Genomic DNA, 15453 nt, shown 5'->3' on the forward strand with positions numbered 1-15453 from the left:
AACAGAATTTTATGTGCAAAGTGTGTGTGAGTGTTATGGGGGCTACCGGTGGAGCTGGACAAGCTTATCCTTTTAGCGAACATCACTGTTTCACTGATCCATTCTTATAATGTTCACAACTAATTTTCTTTTACGCCCACTGGAATATGTAAAAAAAACGGGTAATTCAGCTATTATAACTAATCCGCAAGCCTCATTTATACCAATTACATGTACATTAAGCTTGGACATATGTTAAGGTGTGTTTTAGGACCTTTTTTGTTTTTGTAAAATATATTGTCTTTGGGGCGATGAGACATATAACCAAGAACAAGGTGGCACTCTGTTGCTCGAGTTTGGGATACCTCTGTTAAAAGAAGTTGTGAAACGAACATTACGTTCCATGTGCACGTTGGCATTGATATATTTGTGTAGGCGTTGGACCAATTATTGATTGGTTGATTTTATTTTCGTCGGAATAACTAATGTTACGCAACAATTCTTCAGTTATGGCAATGCACATGGTACTAACGTGTGAGGGAAATCCGGTGGCGTAGATCTAAGGTTTGGTTTGGTTTGGTTTGGCTGTTGTTTTACGTCGCACTCAGCATTATTCCAGTTATATTACGGCGGTCTGTAAATAATCGAGTCTGGACCAGGCAATCCAGTGATTGATATCATGAGCATCGAGCCACGCAACTGGGATCAATGACATGAATCGACCAAGTCAGCGAGCCTGACCACCAGATCCCGTTAGTCGCCTCTTGCGACAAGCATAGTCGCCGTTTACACCGGATCTTTACGGGTTTAGATCTTAGGAGTCTACCACTTTTGTGCAACCCACTAAAACGACTATGGTCCTGACAGACCAACGATCATAGTCAATGTGAACGAGAGATTCGCTCTAAAGTCTTGCGGATCTCGCACATAGAACTCTGAACAGCGAATGAAGGATAACAACATGGGTTCATTTCCCGTATGATGCCACAATCAGACGATTCTGGGAAGGTTAATGGACGTATCTCTCCACAGCGACACGCTCCGCCTTATCCCATCCAGCAATACGACTATGAACGATCCTAAGGCATAGACATTTCACAGAATACTTGAGCCTTTAATATTGTTTCTTCATATTGCCATTTAAACTGATGCAGTAAAATAGTATCTTAACAGTATCAATAGTAATAGTATCAAAACAAGCGCATAGAAGACATAGAAGAGTTGGTTACTAATAACTGGGATTTAACACGGCTTTGAACAGTATTTCAGTTATTTTAGGGAGGGAGTAAGTGAGTTGGGGTCAACGCCGCTTTTAACAGTATTCCAGTTATATCACGGCGTGTCAGCTTGATGTTGGAGTATAGCCCAAAGTGATGCAGGTCTTAGACGTTAGCCACTTTGGTGAAACCCACAAGCACGGGTATGGTGCTGACAAACCTAGAAACATAATCGGGGAGAATCAGGATTCGAACTCACAACCACAGCGAATTGCGGCGCCTTAGACGACTGGGCCACCCGTGCCCACAGTTATATAATGGCGTGTCTACTTGACATGGCGGGAAAATATTTACATTTGTAATGTTTATTGTCGATATAACATTCCTTTGACACACTATTATAACACGTGAAACATGTTTTGGAGTTCAATGTTTACATCAATTAAATGATGTTGAACAGAGTAAATTCCTATTGAACAGGCAGTAGTGTGAGTGAGTGAGTTGGGTTTAACGCCGCTTTTAACAGTATTCCGGTTATATCACGGCGTGTCAGCTTAAAGTGGGAGGAAAGCCCGAAGTGATGCAGGTCTCAGACGTTTACCACTTCGGTGAAACCCACGAGCACGGGTATGGTGCTGACAAACCTAAAAATTAATCGGGGCGAACCGGGATTCAAACCCACAATCATAGTTTTCTGGCGTGCCCAAGGGACGCAACTCTGCACAGCGAATCGCGGCGCCTTAGAGGACTGGGCCACCCGTGCCCCCTCACAGGCAGTAATCATAGTGTAGTCATGCTGCTGTAATCAGATGATGCCCAGAGAACACGGTCATCTAAGGCGCCAAATTTCGCTGTGTAGATCTATGGTTCGAAGCCCTGATTGTTCTAGAAGTTTCTAGGTTCGTCAGTACCACACCCGTGTTTTTAGCCCTCCACCACTTCGGGCTTTACTCACACATCAAACTATCCCTTTGATATACCCTAAAGACTGTTCAATGTGGCATTAAACCCAACTCACTCACCAGACAAATGAAAACGTACAATGTCATAAAAAACGGTTCATGTGGCAAAGTTCACTGAAGAGTAAAGGGCACGTTATTACACGAATCCATATTGTGTAATACAGTGAGTTAGTAAATGTTTTTCTCCGAAGTCTGCAAAATTGAAGCTTTACCCCCCCTAAAGAAACGCAAGGTACAATATCCTATGACTTCTGCAAGGCTTCAAAAGCGATACGTGGGACATGTGTGTGTTTGGTGATTACAAAGAGAAACAAAGTTCAGCAAACGTTAACGGATTAATCTTTACATGTGCCAGTTACATCACTATCTCAAGCATTGCAGTCGCAAAGCCTAGTATCGTGTAGCGAGTGTTTTTCATTTTCGGTGATCTATTCATATCATTTTCATCACTGTTTTGCCTTTACGCCAAAAGGAATCTGTTTCGGCAGATAACCGGGACTGATTATTCCCCAGCGTTGAAGTTTCACATCCTCACAAGCTCAGAGTAAATGATCTATTATCCTGAGTCAACTGCAGAAGAAATGCTTTTTGACTGATACTGCCCTTCACCGTGTTGCGGAGCGAAATTATTTCTTAAGTATTTTGTTCAATTCTGTCCCTGGATTGTCTGGTCGAGACTCGCTTATTTATATGCCACCGTCGTTTCGCAGGAACATTGCTGGGTGGGGCAGGGTAACTTATCCTTTTCGAGAACACCTGGTGTCAACACTGATGTTCAGTGATCCAATCATATAAGCTTCATCACTGTTGTGTCTTTTACGCCCATTGGAATCTGTTTCGCTAGATAATCGAGACTGATTATTCTTTGGCATTGACGATTTATATCCATTATTAGCATGAATGACTGTACGACACTTCCTGCCCATGGAACTAAGACGCCTGATGGTGAACCCTTATGGAATGACAGCCCATTCTTCCCGAAGAGCTTGGCGCCATTGTGGCCCTTGTTCACGTTGACGTGAACGTCTGTCTAGCTCACCCCACAGATGCTCATGTGACCTTGACGGCCATGTCAGTACGTTTAATGTTCTGAGCTCTCATCGTGTTATGTGGGGACGGGAGAGAAAAGAGAAAAGTAAATGAGAGCAGTAGCCTTTTTCAGGTCGAAAGCGATCAAGCCGAATTTCGTTTCTGATGAAGAAACATGTAGGCACCATCACATTATTGCAGTACAGTTTCCAACAAATGTTAAGCACATCTGGGCTTAAACAAATATATAGGTGAACAACCCACAAAATATCGAGATCAAATGTGACATGTTACAAACAATTTATGATGTAATTTCTATTCATTAACCCATAAGGCCATATCTCAGTTACCGGGGCACGGGTGGCCCAGTCGTCTAAGACGGCTCATTTCGCTGTGCAGAGTTGCGTCCCTTGGGCACGCCAGAAACCTATGATTGTTGGTTTGCAACCCGGAGTGGTGCAGGTATCAGAGGTTTACGTCTTAATGAAACCCACATGCACGGGTATGGTGCTGACAAACCTAGAAACATAATCGGAGCGAACCGGGATTCGAACTCACAATCATAGGTTTCTGGTGTGACCAGGTGACGTAGCTCTGTACAGCGAATTGCAGCCCCATAGACGACTGGACCATCCGTGCCCCGTTAATATATAATGTACATGTATTCGAAACATTGTCGAGTAGACCTGTTGTCTTCATTTCTTATGAGAATATGCGTTACGAAATGTTTCCTTATTTGTTTCCACGAATATACAGAAGAACTTACCCTTGCCGACGGAGAAAACTCGGAATCCCATGATATCAACGGTAATCCATAGTAATCGGCGAGTTGACTGATATATTTATGCGCACCTAGTCTCTCCTTCTTCATGGACAATGGGTTGTTTATATGGAACAGTACAACAGCGTTGGACGAGAATGAGGTATCACAAAACGCTTGAAGAATTTCGTTGGGTGTATCATCATGCAGAATAGTACTGCGAGCACTAAAGTCGAAGTAACGTAGGTTTCGGTATTTTCCTAACTTCCTCCTTGCACGAGGGGAGAAGTCGGCGAACAACGTCCTATTAAGCGTTTTGAAAAAGCCCCCTTCTGGTATAAGCGCATGAATCGCAACCTTTCTTCTTGTTGATCTGGACAGTTGACCATCCCCCCTTTGGCACAGAACAAAGGTCAGGAGGAGCAAGACAGCCTCCTGCCACGGCCACCACATCCTCATCTCGAGCCTAGCTGCACACAGAGGATCCTACACACAGAAGATGCGGCCACTCTTGTTCATATGCCATACCATCCTGAAAGAACAAAAACAGTCAAATAATGAATGAACAACGGTGTCCCAATCCCGCAAGCTTTCAGAATGGAAGGTGATAAATAACATTGATGAAAATACTATGAGGCACAGCGCCTCGTTTCACAAAGCGGTTAAAGCGCAAACTGTACCTTGACATAGACTTTCGACAGTCAGCTACCATCGCTTTGTGAAACGGTTCCCAGTACTGTTCAAAACAAGAGGTCATTTCGTCTCGAGGGCGCTACCTCTGAGAGCCTTGGTGGCATTGCCATTCAAAGCATGTCATGAATCCCGACGGTCCTGATGGGGCCTGGTTTCCTTTGTTTTATGTTTGGTTCGACCTTCAAAGACAGAGCCTAAAATACAGCCGTGGATAACAGCTCTAAAAACCCATAATTGGAACCATTGAAACAAAGGTGACCGTATCGTAAAACTTTCGCGAGCTGATCTCGATCGACGGGACGTTTTACTTAACGCGAGTGCGTGGGTGAGTGAGTATGGTATTCCGGCAATATCACGGCGGGGAACACCAGAAATGGGCTTCACACATTGTAGCCAAGTCGGAAATCGAACTAGGGCCTTCGGCGTGACGAGCGAACGCTTCAATCACTAGGCTACCTGACCGCCCCTTTTACTTAACAATTGTATATATTTTTCTTCATTTTAAGAAAGCAAGTCTATGGAGAAACGTAATAGCTAATGGGAAAATATGCGGTGTTGACGCCGCTGGTTTGAATGGACTTGTAGAATCACCTAACATTCAGAAATCAATGCAGCTCTGTCTCCTCAAGTCTGTGTACAGCTCCAAAACCTGTTAGTTATTCATAAGCTACACACATGTATGTCTGAGACAATGTTCATTGCGATTCAATATTTCTGTGTTTGCATGTTGAATCGATCAGGATAAGGTTATTATGCACTAATTGGTCTTTAAGGTAACTATTCAATCATATATTAACTCGCGTTAACCATTACAGACGCTTTTAACAGATGCATACTTTAGAATGCCTGAAGGCATGTCGTCTTTTTTCACATGTCCCAGCGAACACTGGGTCTTGAACTGTTGTTTGGCTGCACAAAACATGCTTCTAAAACACCGACATTGTTCTCTGTGCATAGCTTGTAGGTATGATTTAATGATAAAGCAAAAACCGTTGAGCGTAAACTTTGTTTTTGTAGGTAGAACGATTATGTTGTACCGAAAAGAAGAGAAAGTTGAGAACAAAGTAGCACCAACCCTACATAGTGTCACCATGTCAAACCGACTCTGTCGCCTGGGGGATGGAGCGTCTGCCCCGAGAGCGGAAGGTAGGCAGTTTGAGTCCCGGCCGCACCCTTCCAAACGGCGCTACAAGATAATACATGCTGTTGCCTGGGAGAAAGGCAAGGACTGTTCGGCTCGGAGTCAGTATACTGTGTTTGTGTGGGGTTAATGCAGCATGGTATCTCATTGGACTAGAACAACATTACCGGCATTAGTCCGGACTACAACAAGTAGACCCCATCCACCTACACACCTACACACCAACACATGCATGCACGCCGCTATGTAATAAGTGCTGCCATCTAGAACTAGACTTTAAACCCCATTTCACCTCATTTCACTTCATCGGACCATGACGAACAGAAGGGCATGTCGAACATTGCCAGTGTACAACATTTATTCAGTTAAGCTGTGCAAATTATGGAAACCTTTTAAGGCCATCTGCTTTTCTATTTTTGTCTTGCAATTTCAACTTAGTATCTTAAAATTTCAAGACAAAAATAGAAAAGCAGATGGCCCTAACATATATGTTGAAATTTCAAGATACGTAAGTTGAAATTTTCAAGATGATGATGGCCAAAAATGGCTTCCGAAGGAGAATTGAATGATCCGTTGTCTCTGGACGTCCCATCAACAGATCTTTTAACCCTCGTACATAAGCAACAAATGTAACTAAAATAAAGATAAAAAGTGACATATTCGAAAATATTCTCGTTCATACATTTATAAAAGCCGCTGTTCCAAATACGTCTCTGTGATCATGATATGCAATATACAGTGTAGGCGTGTTGTGCCATCTGCTACATATAATCACTAACCCGATACGATACGATACATCATGACGTGCAACATCATTGCATTTATTAACTGCTTGTAGGTGGACCTAGGTAACATCTTGTTGATACACCACTATACCTACTGTAAACGTATTACATATGTGTAGAGTATATTTGTATTGTATCATATCTTAATTTCAAATGCAAACAATGATCACATTCCATCAGTCTGAAGCATACAGCACTGACAGAAACGTATCGCCATCACAGATCTGTAAGTTTTTAAAAATACTGTTAATAATAAATAAACTTAATGAAAATGTGCATGAGAATGAAAAACAGCTCTCACAGTGACGTAAACGGTCGAGGCACACGGTGCCCTCGTAACCGTTTTTATTCCATGTGTTTCTTGGTTACATGTAACAAGTTAACTGTGAGTGAGTGAGTCAGTCAGTCAGTCAGTCAGTCAGTCAGTCAGTCAGTGTGTCAGTCAGTGAGTCAGTCAGTGTGTCAGTCAGTCAGTCAGTCAGTCAGTCAGTCAGTCAGTCAGTCAGAAATAATGCCGTGTGAACAGTATTTCATTTATATCACAGTGTGCCACCTTGATGTGAGCGGAAAACTCAAAGTGAATTTAGACGTTTACCACCTTATTGAAACCAACGTGCGTGGGTATGGTGAAGACTAACCTTGTAAATATAACCTAGGCGAATCTGGGATTCAAACCCACATAGGTTTCAACATCATAGGTTTTTGGCATGCCTAAGGGATGCAACACAGTGAATTGTGGCCACCCGTGTCCCCTGTCATTGTCAAAGTAATACAGTCAGCATTGTAGACGCAATAAGTATTGACGTCACAATAGCTCAGTCTTCATGACACGTTGACACGATTAGCCACCCGGTCCGGTTTTTTTTCTAGATTTAAACATACATTTTAAAGAAAAAAGAAACTGTACATGTGATTTTATTTATCAGTTGAGGTTTCAATTCGTGCCTGGTATATATACATCACTGGGCACCAAAAGACACTGTACACATGAGATTATCTCAAGCACGTTTTTTTTGTGCCTACTATATAAAGAAGACAACTTCCTCTACTGCATCGGAATCTTCACTATCACGACGTGTAGTGCATACAGATAAAGGCATATAGTAGGATGACGCTGCACCTGACACATGCCATGATCAATACATAACGTTATGAAAGTAAAGACAAAATCATGTTTATCAAATCATATTATGTACTGCTTGCCTTTGCCTTATGGACATCCATACCGAATCAACTTTTGACTGCCTGTATTAAAAATTACAATTATTCCGATTGAGTTGTTTGAATACTGATGTAATTCCAGTTCCCATATTTTTTTGGTAATCACTAAACATACAAATTGAGTTTCGAAGAACGTTCAATGATACTAATTTCAAAGTTCCAATCCCATTCAACAACAACAACAACACACACAAACACACAAACACACACACACACCCAAACACACACACACACACACACACGCACGCACGCACGCACGTACGCGCGCACGCACGCACGCACGCACACGCACACACACACACACACACGCACACACACGCACGCACACACATACAATATATGTGACGTTTGGGGGTGAGCATTCAACAAACATTATAACTCCATTCATCGTCTATTCCAGTGAACAGTCGTATGTACATTGTGATTGACACGAGAATAAACACAGCTGTTGTTGGGCTTGCAGGTTTCACATGGTCGATGGACAACAATGACGTCTATTCAGGATCAAACAGACGCATACAATACCGTGTATCGGATTCGTCAAAAATTCTACTCGTGATATTGTATCAAGGTTACAAAGATTAATGACGAGTGACAACAATAGGTTCATTGTTCATAACGGAGAATGTTTAACATGCACCATATCTAAGCAGGTGACAGCTTTCCCTTGCTCGGTATCAGTATCATGCCTCAAGCCTGACACATATGGTAGTCTAAGAACTACTTTCGCTACATATATCGTGCATTTATAAAATAGCAATATAAGAGAATATATAATTATTTTTAAAAAAAACAGGCGAGCCAGCCTGCAGTTTTAGGTTTCATTCCTACACACCTTCGGCCTCAAAGGGTTGTTTAGACAATGAATATGCATGAATTTCGCTAAATGTCCTGTGCATGACGATACACGTGAACAGCCCTCGACTGTAATATTGAAATTCCCCGACATTTCTTAGTAATCTTAGTAGTCCGCTTCAGTGGGCGTGGGTTAATGGTGTACATTCATTGGGAAGTGAATGCAATAATACGTGACCACTACAGCTAATCAGAATGCAGGAATTTCAATGAACACAAGGAAAATTTTAATTATTCAACTTAAATGTCCCGTTCTCAAGGCATATAAGAAGAGTATTTTGACATCGTAGTTACTTTGGTTTTTTTCTACCTACCTACCTACCTACCTACCTACCTACCTACCTACCTACCTACCTACCTACCTACCTACCTACCTACCTACCATGTACCTACCTACCTACCCACCTACCTATCTACCTCCCTCCCTCCCTCCCTCCCTAAACAATCTGATTATTTTTCAGACGATATCTAATCTGCTGGTGTGCATGCGTCTTGGCATTGGGGCCCGTTAACTACAGAATGCACCAGCTTGGGATGACATTAACGGTAAACGTTTCTTGTTAGTTAAGATACAGGATCAATACTTCCCACTTCCATCTTTTGATTATACCCCAACTGTACATTCCACGCATGACGAAACTACTGCACGGTGACGAGTTTGATGCCAGTGCACACCCCGACAGTTCTCATAAATCAACAACTGTATCACGTTTGTGAAATCATGCACGTGTTAGATTCATCTTTTTAATACCCAACTGAACACCTCTTTGAAGAAACTTAAGTGCACGTACATGTATGTGTATCAACGGTTCGTACTTTTCGTTCGGTACTCAGTTCCACTGAGTTTCGAAGAACATTCTTTACACAAGAGAGCAACAACGATACAATCAAAGGTAATGTCAGTGCACACTTAAGTAAAGTGCTCTTGGTAAAGTGTTTAATGATCTCTTGCATTTAGGCATGACGACAAGATTGATGTCACTGCTGGTGTTGCTGAACTGTGACGCTGATTCGACACACAGACACACACACACGTCAATAACTGCAGGGCCTGGGGAACGTCAGTGGTTAATTCTGAGTCATAATAAACTCCTTCCATAACGTTGATTCAGGTACACTTCTATTACAACTTTACCGACAGCGATCGCGTACATGTGATGCTATCTTCATGCACCCAAAATATACATCATTAGGCCTCATTTTGTATCAGTTAGTGAACCCTCACTATACTCTGCATAAAAAGAAACTCAAAAAAGATTTTAGATGTATAGTGTATATGACACACAATTAATCAACAGATCTAATTGATTGTTCAAGATTGGCACAGATCATTCTCATTGACCCAGGTTCCCTATTGCACACATGGAATAGTAGATTTCCAAGGTAAAGGTCATCTCTTCACAATATCTTGTATGGCCTGGATGGCATCGTCGTCCCATGGAAGAAATCAGTTCCCGAATGGTGGCCTTGTGAATGTTCACCCACTCTGCTTGGGGCTCTTGTGCCAACTGTTGGAGATTCTGTGATTTTTCCTGACGTCCTCGGAGTCGTTGATCCAGTGCATCCCATAAATGCTCGATTGGATGTAAATTTGGAGACCTGGAGGGCCATGGAAGGACATAGATGTTATGATTCCTTTAAAAGGCTGTCAGTCTTGCCGTGTGAGGTCCGCCTTTTGTTGGAAAATGTTTGCTTGTTGCATATTGGGGAGGACGTGTGGCCAAAGAATATCATCCCCGTAATGCTATGCCGTTGGATTCCCCAGACCTTGAACTTTGCTACCACCACCAAATCTGTCCACTTCCTGCATGCAGTTTCGTGCATAACGTTCCCCGCTACGCCTGTAAACGGACGTCTGCCATCCGCACGGCGAAGCGTAAAACGTGATACGTCACTGCACAAATTTGTCTCCATAGCAGTTGTGGCCATAATCTTTGTGATCCTGACACCATTGACGTCGCAGCCGACGATGCAGGTCCTTCAAAATGACACCTCGAACTTGCGATTCCTCAGTGCCTGGGCTGTATCCTACGGAATCCTGTTATTGCCGTAGTTGTGAAGATGGTCGTTCTTTTATGTAAGTGACGTAGCCGTATGAAATTGTCCTTATTCGGTAATAGTTTGGTATGGCTGTCGACAACACTCTGTCAGATATTTACGATTTTACTACTTTTGCGATTCTTTTTTTGCAGAGTATATTTATACAGATTGTATCGCGGGTGCTACCGATGGAGTAGAACATGCTCACACTTTCCTGGTCAAATCAGTGATCCAAACATATAATTTTCAACATTATTTTGCCTTTTACGTTCAATTGAAAATGTTTCGTCAGATAATCGAATTTTATCTGGCACATAACTTCTTTACATAAGATGGACTTACGATGATCACATTGCTAATACTGCTTTATGACCCATTTTCCAGTTGTAGTCGATGTATTACGGTTGTCGTAACTCACTTACGTATGTTATATATTTACGACGTCGTACCGTGACTGCTCTGTGAAACAGGAACTAGTTTGTCCCTGTTTCATGTAGTGATTGTAGCGCTACGATTGTCCCCCAATTCATAAACAGTCGTAACTCACAGGCTACTGCGTGAAACTTGCCGCAGAGAAAACACCACTGGACGTGTTAGAAATATGCTGGAAGATCATGATTGGTACCTGTGTTAACTTAAGATTTCCTTCTTGACACGTTATCTCCGAGAAACACCCTAGACGATCATTATTGGTACCTGTGTTAACTTTACAGTTCCTTATTGACACATTGTATACGAGACACACACGGGAAGATCGTGATTGGTTCCTGTGTTAACTTAAGATTTCCTTCTTGACACGTTATCTCCGAGAAACACCCTAGACGATCATAATTGGTACCTGTGTTAACTTTACAGTTCCTTATTGACACATTGTATACGAGACACACACGGGAAGATCATGATTAGTTCTTGTGCTAACTTAAGATTTCCTTCTTTACACGTTATCTCCGAGAAATACCCTAGAAGATCATGATTGGTACCTGTGTTAACTTTACAGTTCCTTATTGACACATTGTATACGAGACACACACGGGAAGATCGTGATAGGTACCTGTGTTAACACGTATACACAATTTACCTTTGCTTTACTAGACGATATACTTAATGGATGTCACAATCACACAGAAATATTTATTTGCTAAGGTCATATTTACAACACTTGTTTATGCTTGGAAATGTAATATTTACAATGACTCGTGCGTTTCACATCACATCAACTATCGTATGCTTGCATCATGTTTACAGCAATTGTTTTAAAAGACGACTTATGGGATCGGATGGACAACTCGCTGACTTGGTTGATGCATGGCATCGTATCTAGATTGCGTAGATTGATACTCATGATATCAACCACTGAAATGTCTGGTTCAGGGTCGGTTATTTTCAGACCGCCGTCATATACCTGTAATATTGCTGGGTGCAGTGTTAAACAACAAACAAACAACAATTGCTCATACTTGTACATATCCTACATGGACGTCTTGTTTTGCCCCGTAAACATGACATTTACGAACACTGACTAGTAAGTCACGGTACACATTGCGTCCAGTGATAGTGCCACGTGTGATACAGTATTAGATTCACTACACGATTTACTAGATCATACATATTGCTGATTTTCCCAATGTACCGAGACTCTATCGCCCAGGACAATGTACTTCACCTTATTTACGAGATTAATTGGAAGTAATCTAATTTGTTCTCCCAGTTGCGATTAAGCTAGTGTCGGGTAGTACAACAAGTCAGGATAGACACCTAATATATCAGACAGTCGCCAGACTCTCCTCAGACAAATTATACCTTATTGCGATGAGAGAAGGAAGTTAGTTTGGGTTGTATCTGGCGGGTGAAAATGTAGCATCTAAACGTATGTGGTATTTATGGTGATTTATGTGTCTCAGTGAGACTACTTGGAAGCGGTGTTGAGTGTATGGATATGGTCATGTCAGATTCCCAAAATATATTTTGATGGTGAAATCCATGAAACTTTCAGAAACCCCACTGAAAGCTGCAATATGTTGTGATGAATTTTCAATCCAGCAATTCGTAATACCTGCCAAGGTCCGTATCTTGCCTTACAGCCAGATAGAGAGCGAGAGATGGAGAGAGAGAGAGAGAGAGAGAGAGAGAGAGAGAGAGAGAGAGAGAGAGAGAGACAGACAGACAGACAGACAGACAGACAGACAGGGAAAGCGGAAACCGCATAATATTCCTACCATTCGGTGTAGTATTGCATGGCCAGACTCAATATATAGGAGAGACAACAGTTCTAATGATTTACTGTTATATGTAATCATGTAACATTATCGAAATTGGTCTTGAGACTCCTCATATTCAAAGTTTTAGTGGGAATTAGGAAGATAAAGGGATGCTTTTATGAGGAGAAGATTGTGAATGATGTTCCGTAATGCTTGAATCCCTCAGAAAGAATCCTCGCATAGCTAGAAATAATGGTTTAAATGAAAAGTACTGTGACACCAAAGGATCTGGAGATTGAATTTCGCAGCGTGTGTTCATAAATTACCAAGTTTATTGGGGCGGTGGGGTAGCCTAGTGGTTAAAGCGTTCGCTCTTCATACCGAAGACCCGGGTTCGATTGCCTACATGGGTACAATGTGTGAAGAATGTGTGGGTACAATAATGCTGGAATATTGCTGAAAGCGGCGTGAAAACATACTCACTCTCTCACAAAGTTTATTGAATACACATAGACAAGCTTTGATCATACGGACAAACGTTTTATCAGTTATGTGGGTGAGTGAGTTTGAAGCTGCTTTGAACAATGTCTCAACTGCTGTTTGTTATCCCATGTGGTAGGAAAACCCGAAGAGATGCAAGTGTCTTTACTGAAACCCATCAGCATGGGCATGGTACTGGGAAACCTTAAAAAGTGATCAGGTATTCGAACCCATGATTATGGGTTTCTGGCACGGCTATAGGACGCAACAGTGCAAAGCGTATTGCAACTTAGGTCATTGCACTGACCGTGCCCCTTTCAGTTATGTAAATGTATGAATGTAGGGTTGACAGCAAGACAAAGCAGTCTGGTGTTTGAGTGATTAACGTTACACAGACATCATTAATCAAGCTTTTTCACTGCAGCTCTGCCCTGAGAGCGAAATGTCGGAGACGAAGACTTTGAATGATGGTTATTGTTGTTACTCTGCCTGGTGCTCGGCATTGTTCCCAGGAGGTGGTGGTGGTGAAATGGGGGTTAACGTCGCGTCCAAGAATATTGCACTTATATAGCGACGTTAATAGATGGTACTTGTTGTTTCCCTGCCTGGCTGGTGTTCAGGGAGTCGGTGCGCTGTGTCTGAATTGTGTATCCATGTTAAACTGCGGCATAGTATCTTAGTGGGCAAGCACTATTAAACCGGCATTAGTAAATTAGAATTTACTACAATAAACAGTCACACACGCACGTCGGTATATAAGTGCAATCATCTTCAAAGCGACTTAAAACCCCATGTCATCTAACCTTATGACGGCAGCGCTGATTAATTATAATTGTCTAGATCAGGCGAAACTTTCATTTGGAGCCTAAACGACGATCCATGCCGTTGGGATAAGATGCAACCAGGTCATACATGTGACCATGCGATCATCAGCATGGTTCTTACAACAAGCGTAGGATACTGTTTCTATCCTGCACTGGAATTATTTGAATCTCCACATCACCAAAACGTTTGCATGATACAATTAAATCGCACAATGGATACATCTGAACAAAGTTGGAAACTTGCGAAATATGTGACATGCTCACAATACACTTAGCAAATAACAATAAGAGGTGACATCCGTCGCTAAAAAAGCGAACCAGCCTTGTTCTCATAATGATGTTACTGAGCTAAGACTAGTGGCGCCAGTTGTGTTCCACCCGCTCGCCAACTCTGCAGTTCCATACAGCAACAAGCAATGGGCTCGACTGAATAACCTAGAGTGCCTTTGATCACCGCCACTCTCAACTGAATATTTCTTTGTAAACTTTATAATTGCCAGTATAATGACATTACAGCTCTTAATCCACTACCCTGCACTTAATGTCTGGTGCGGAAGTTTTTCTGTGCCAATGTCTTTGAAGTGTATTGGGTTACATTCAACCTTGAGTCTTGTTATGGATTTTTTAAATGTCATTAATTATTTTATTTGTACATGCAGTTGCTTTGGCGGAGTTGCAAATCCGGAATATTTAGTTATAAAACATTAAAAGTGCAAGGAAAAAATGCCTTGTTGAAAAATTGCTCTCTGGGGTTGACGCTTTATATATTTAACAAATCAGATTTATTTGTAGAAAAATTGACTTCCTCATCATGTTGTAATACGAGAGCATACGTTACAGTTGGATTACTGGTTCAGATGGTGATGGAATTGTCATTTCATGTCATCTTTATCGGATAAATCTATTTAACTCATGTATCATATTCTATCTGCTCAATAAACAGTCAGAGAACTGTCGGAATGTTTAAAAAACGATTTTTTCGTTTCAGAAACTACTGAAAATAAATTTAAGTCATGCTTCGTTTTTTGTTCTAGAAAGAACGTTCTGCTCCTCTTTTAAGAAAATAAAAAGTGAACACTTAGGACCTGAAATATATGCCAAAGAGGGAGAGAACCAGACATGCCTGTGTACTATGTTGGGAAACACCTCAGTTCTGTGGGTCTTGAAGAGTGGTTCGTGGCGTTAAGATCTGGCTCCTTTACCGACAACTTTAATTGGAGGCGTAGGAGGTCTACCTAATTCAATTAAATGGCCATTTATCCATAAATC

At 41.7% G+C, this 15453-nt stretch overlaps 1 protein-coding gene across 3 annotated transcripts in view; it reads right to left on the bottom strand.

Moving 5' to 3' along the window:
* The window catches only part of LOC124146378 (glutamate receptor ionotropic, NMDA 2B-like), a 140405-nt gene that overhangs the window by 47188 nt on the left and 77764 nt on the right, over positions 1-15453 (bottom strand). For all 3 annotated transcript variants that reach the window (XM_048392189.1, XM_046516644.2, XM_046516643.2), the window contains exon 2: positions 3954-4479. In XM_048392189.1, coding sequence (XP_048248146.1) covers positions 3954-4406 — 453 coding nt within the window. In that variant the 5' untranslated portion in view covers positions 4407-4479. The remainder of the gene's footprint in view (positions 1-3953; positions 4480-15453) is intronic.

Source organism: Haliotis rufescens, unplaced genomic scaffold, assembly GCF_023055435.1.
Source record: "Haliotis rufescens isolate VD_foot unplaced genomic scaffold, xgHalRufe1.0.p SCAF_11, whole genome shotgun sequence".
Lineage (NCBI taxonomy): Eukaryota > Metazoa > Mollusca > Gastropoda > Lepetellida > Haliotidae > Haliotis > Haliotis rufescens.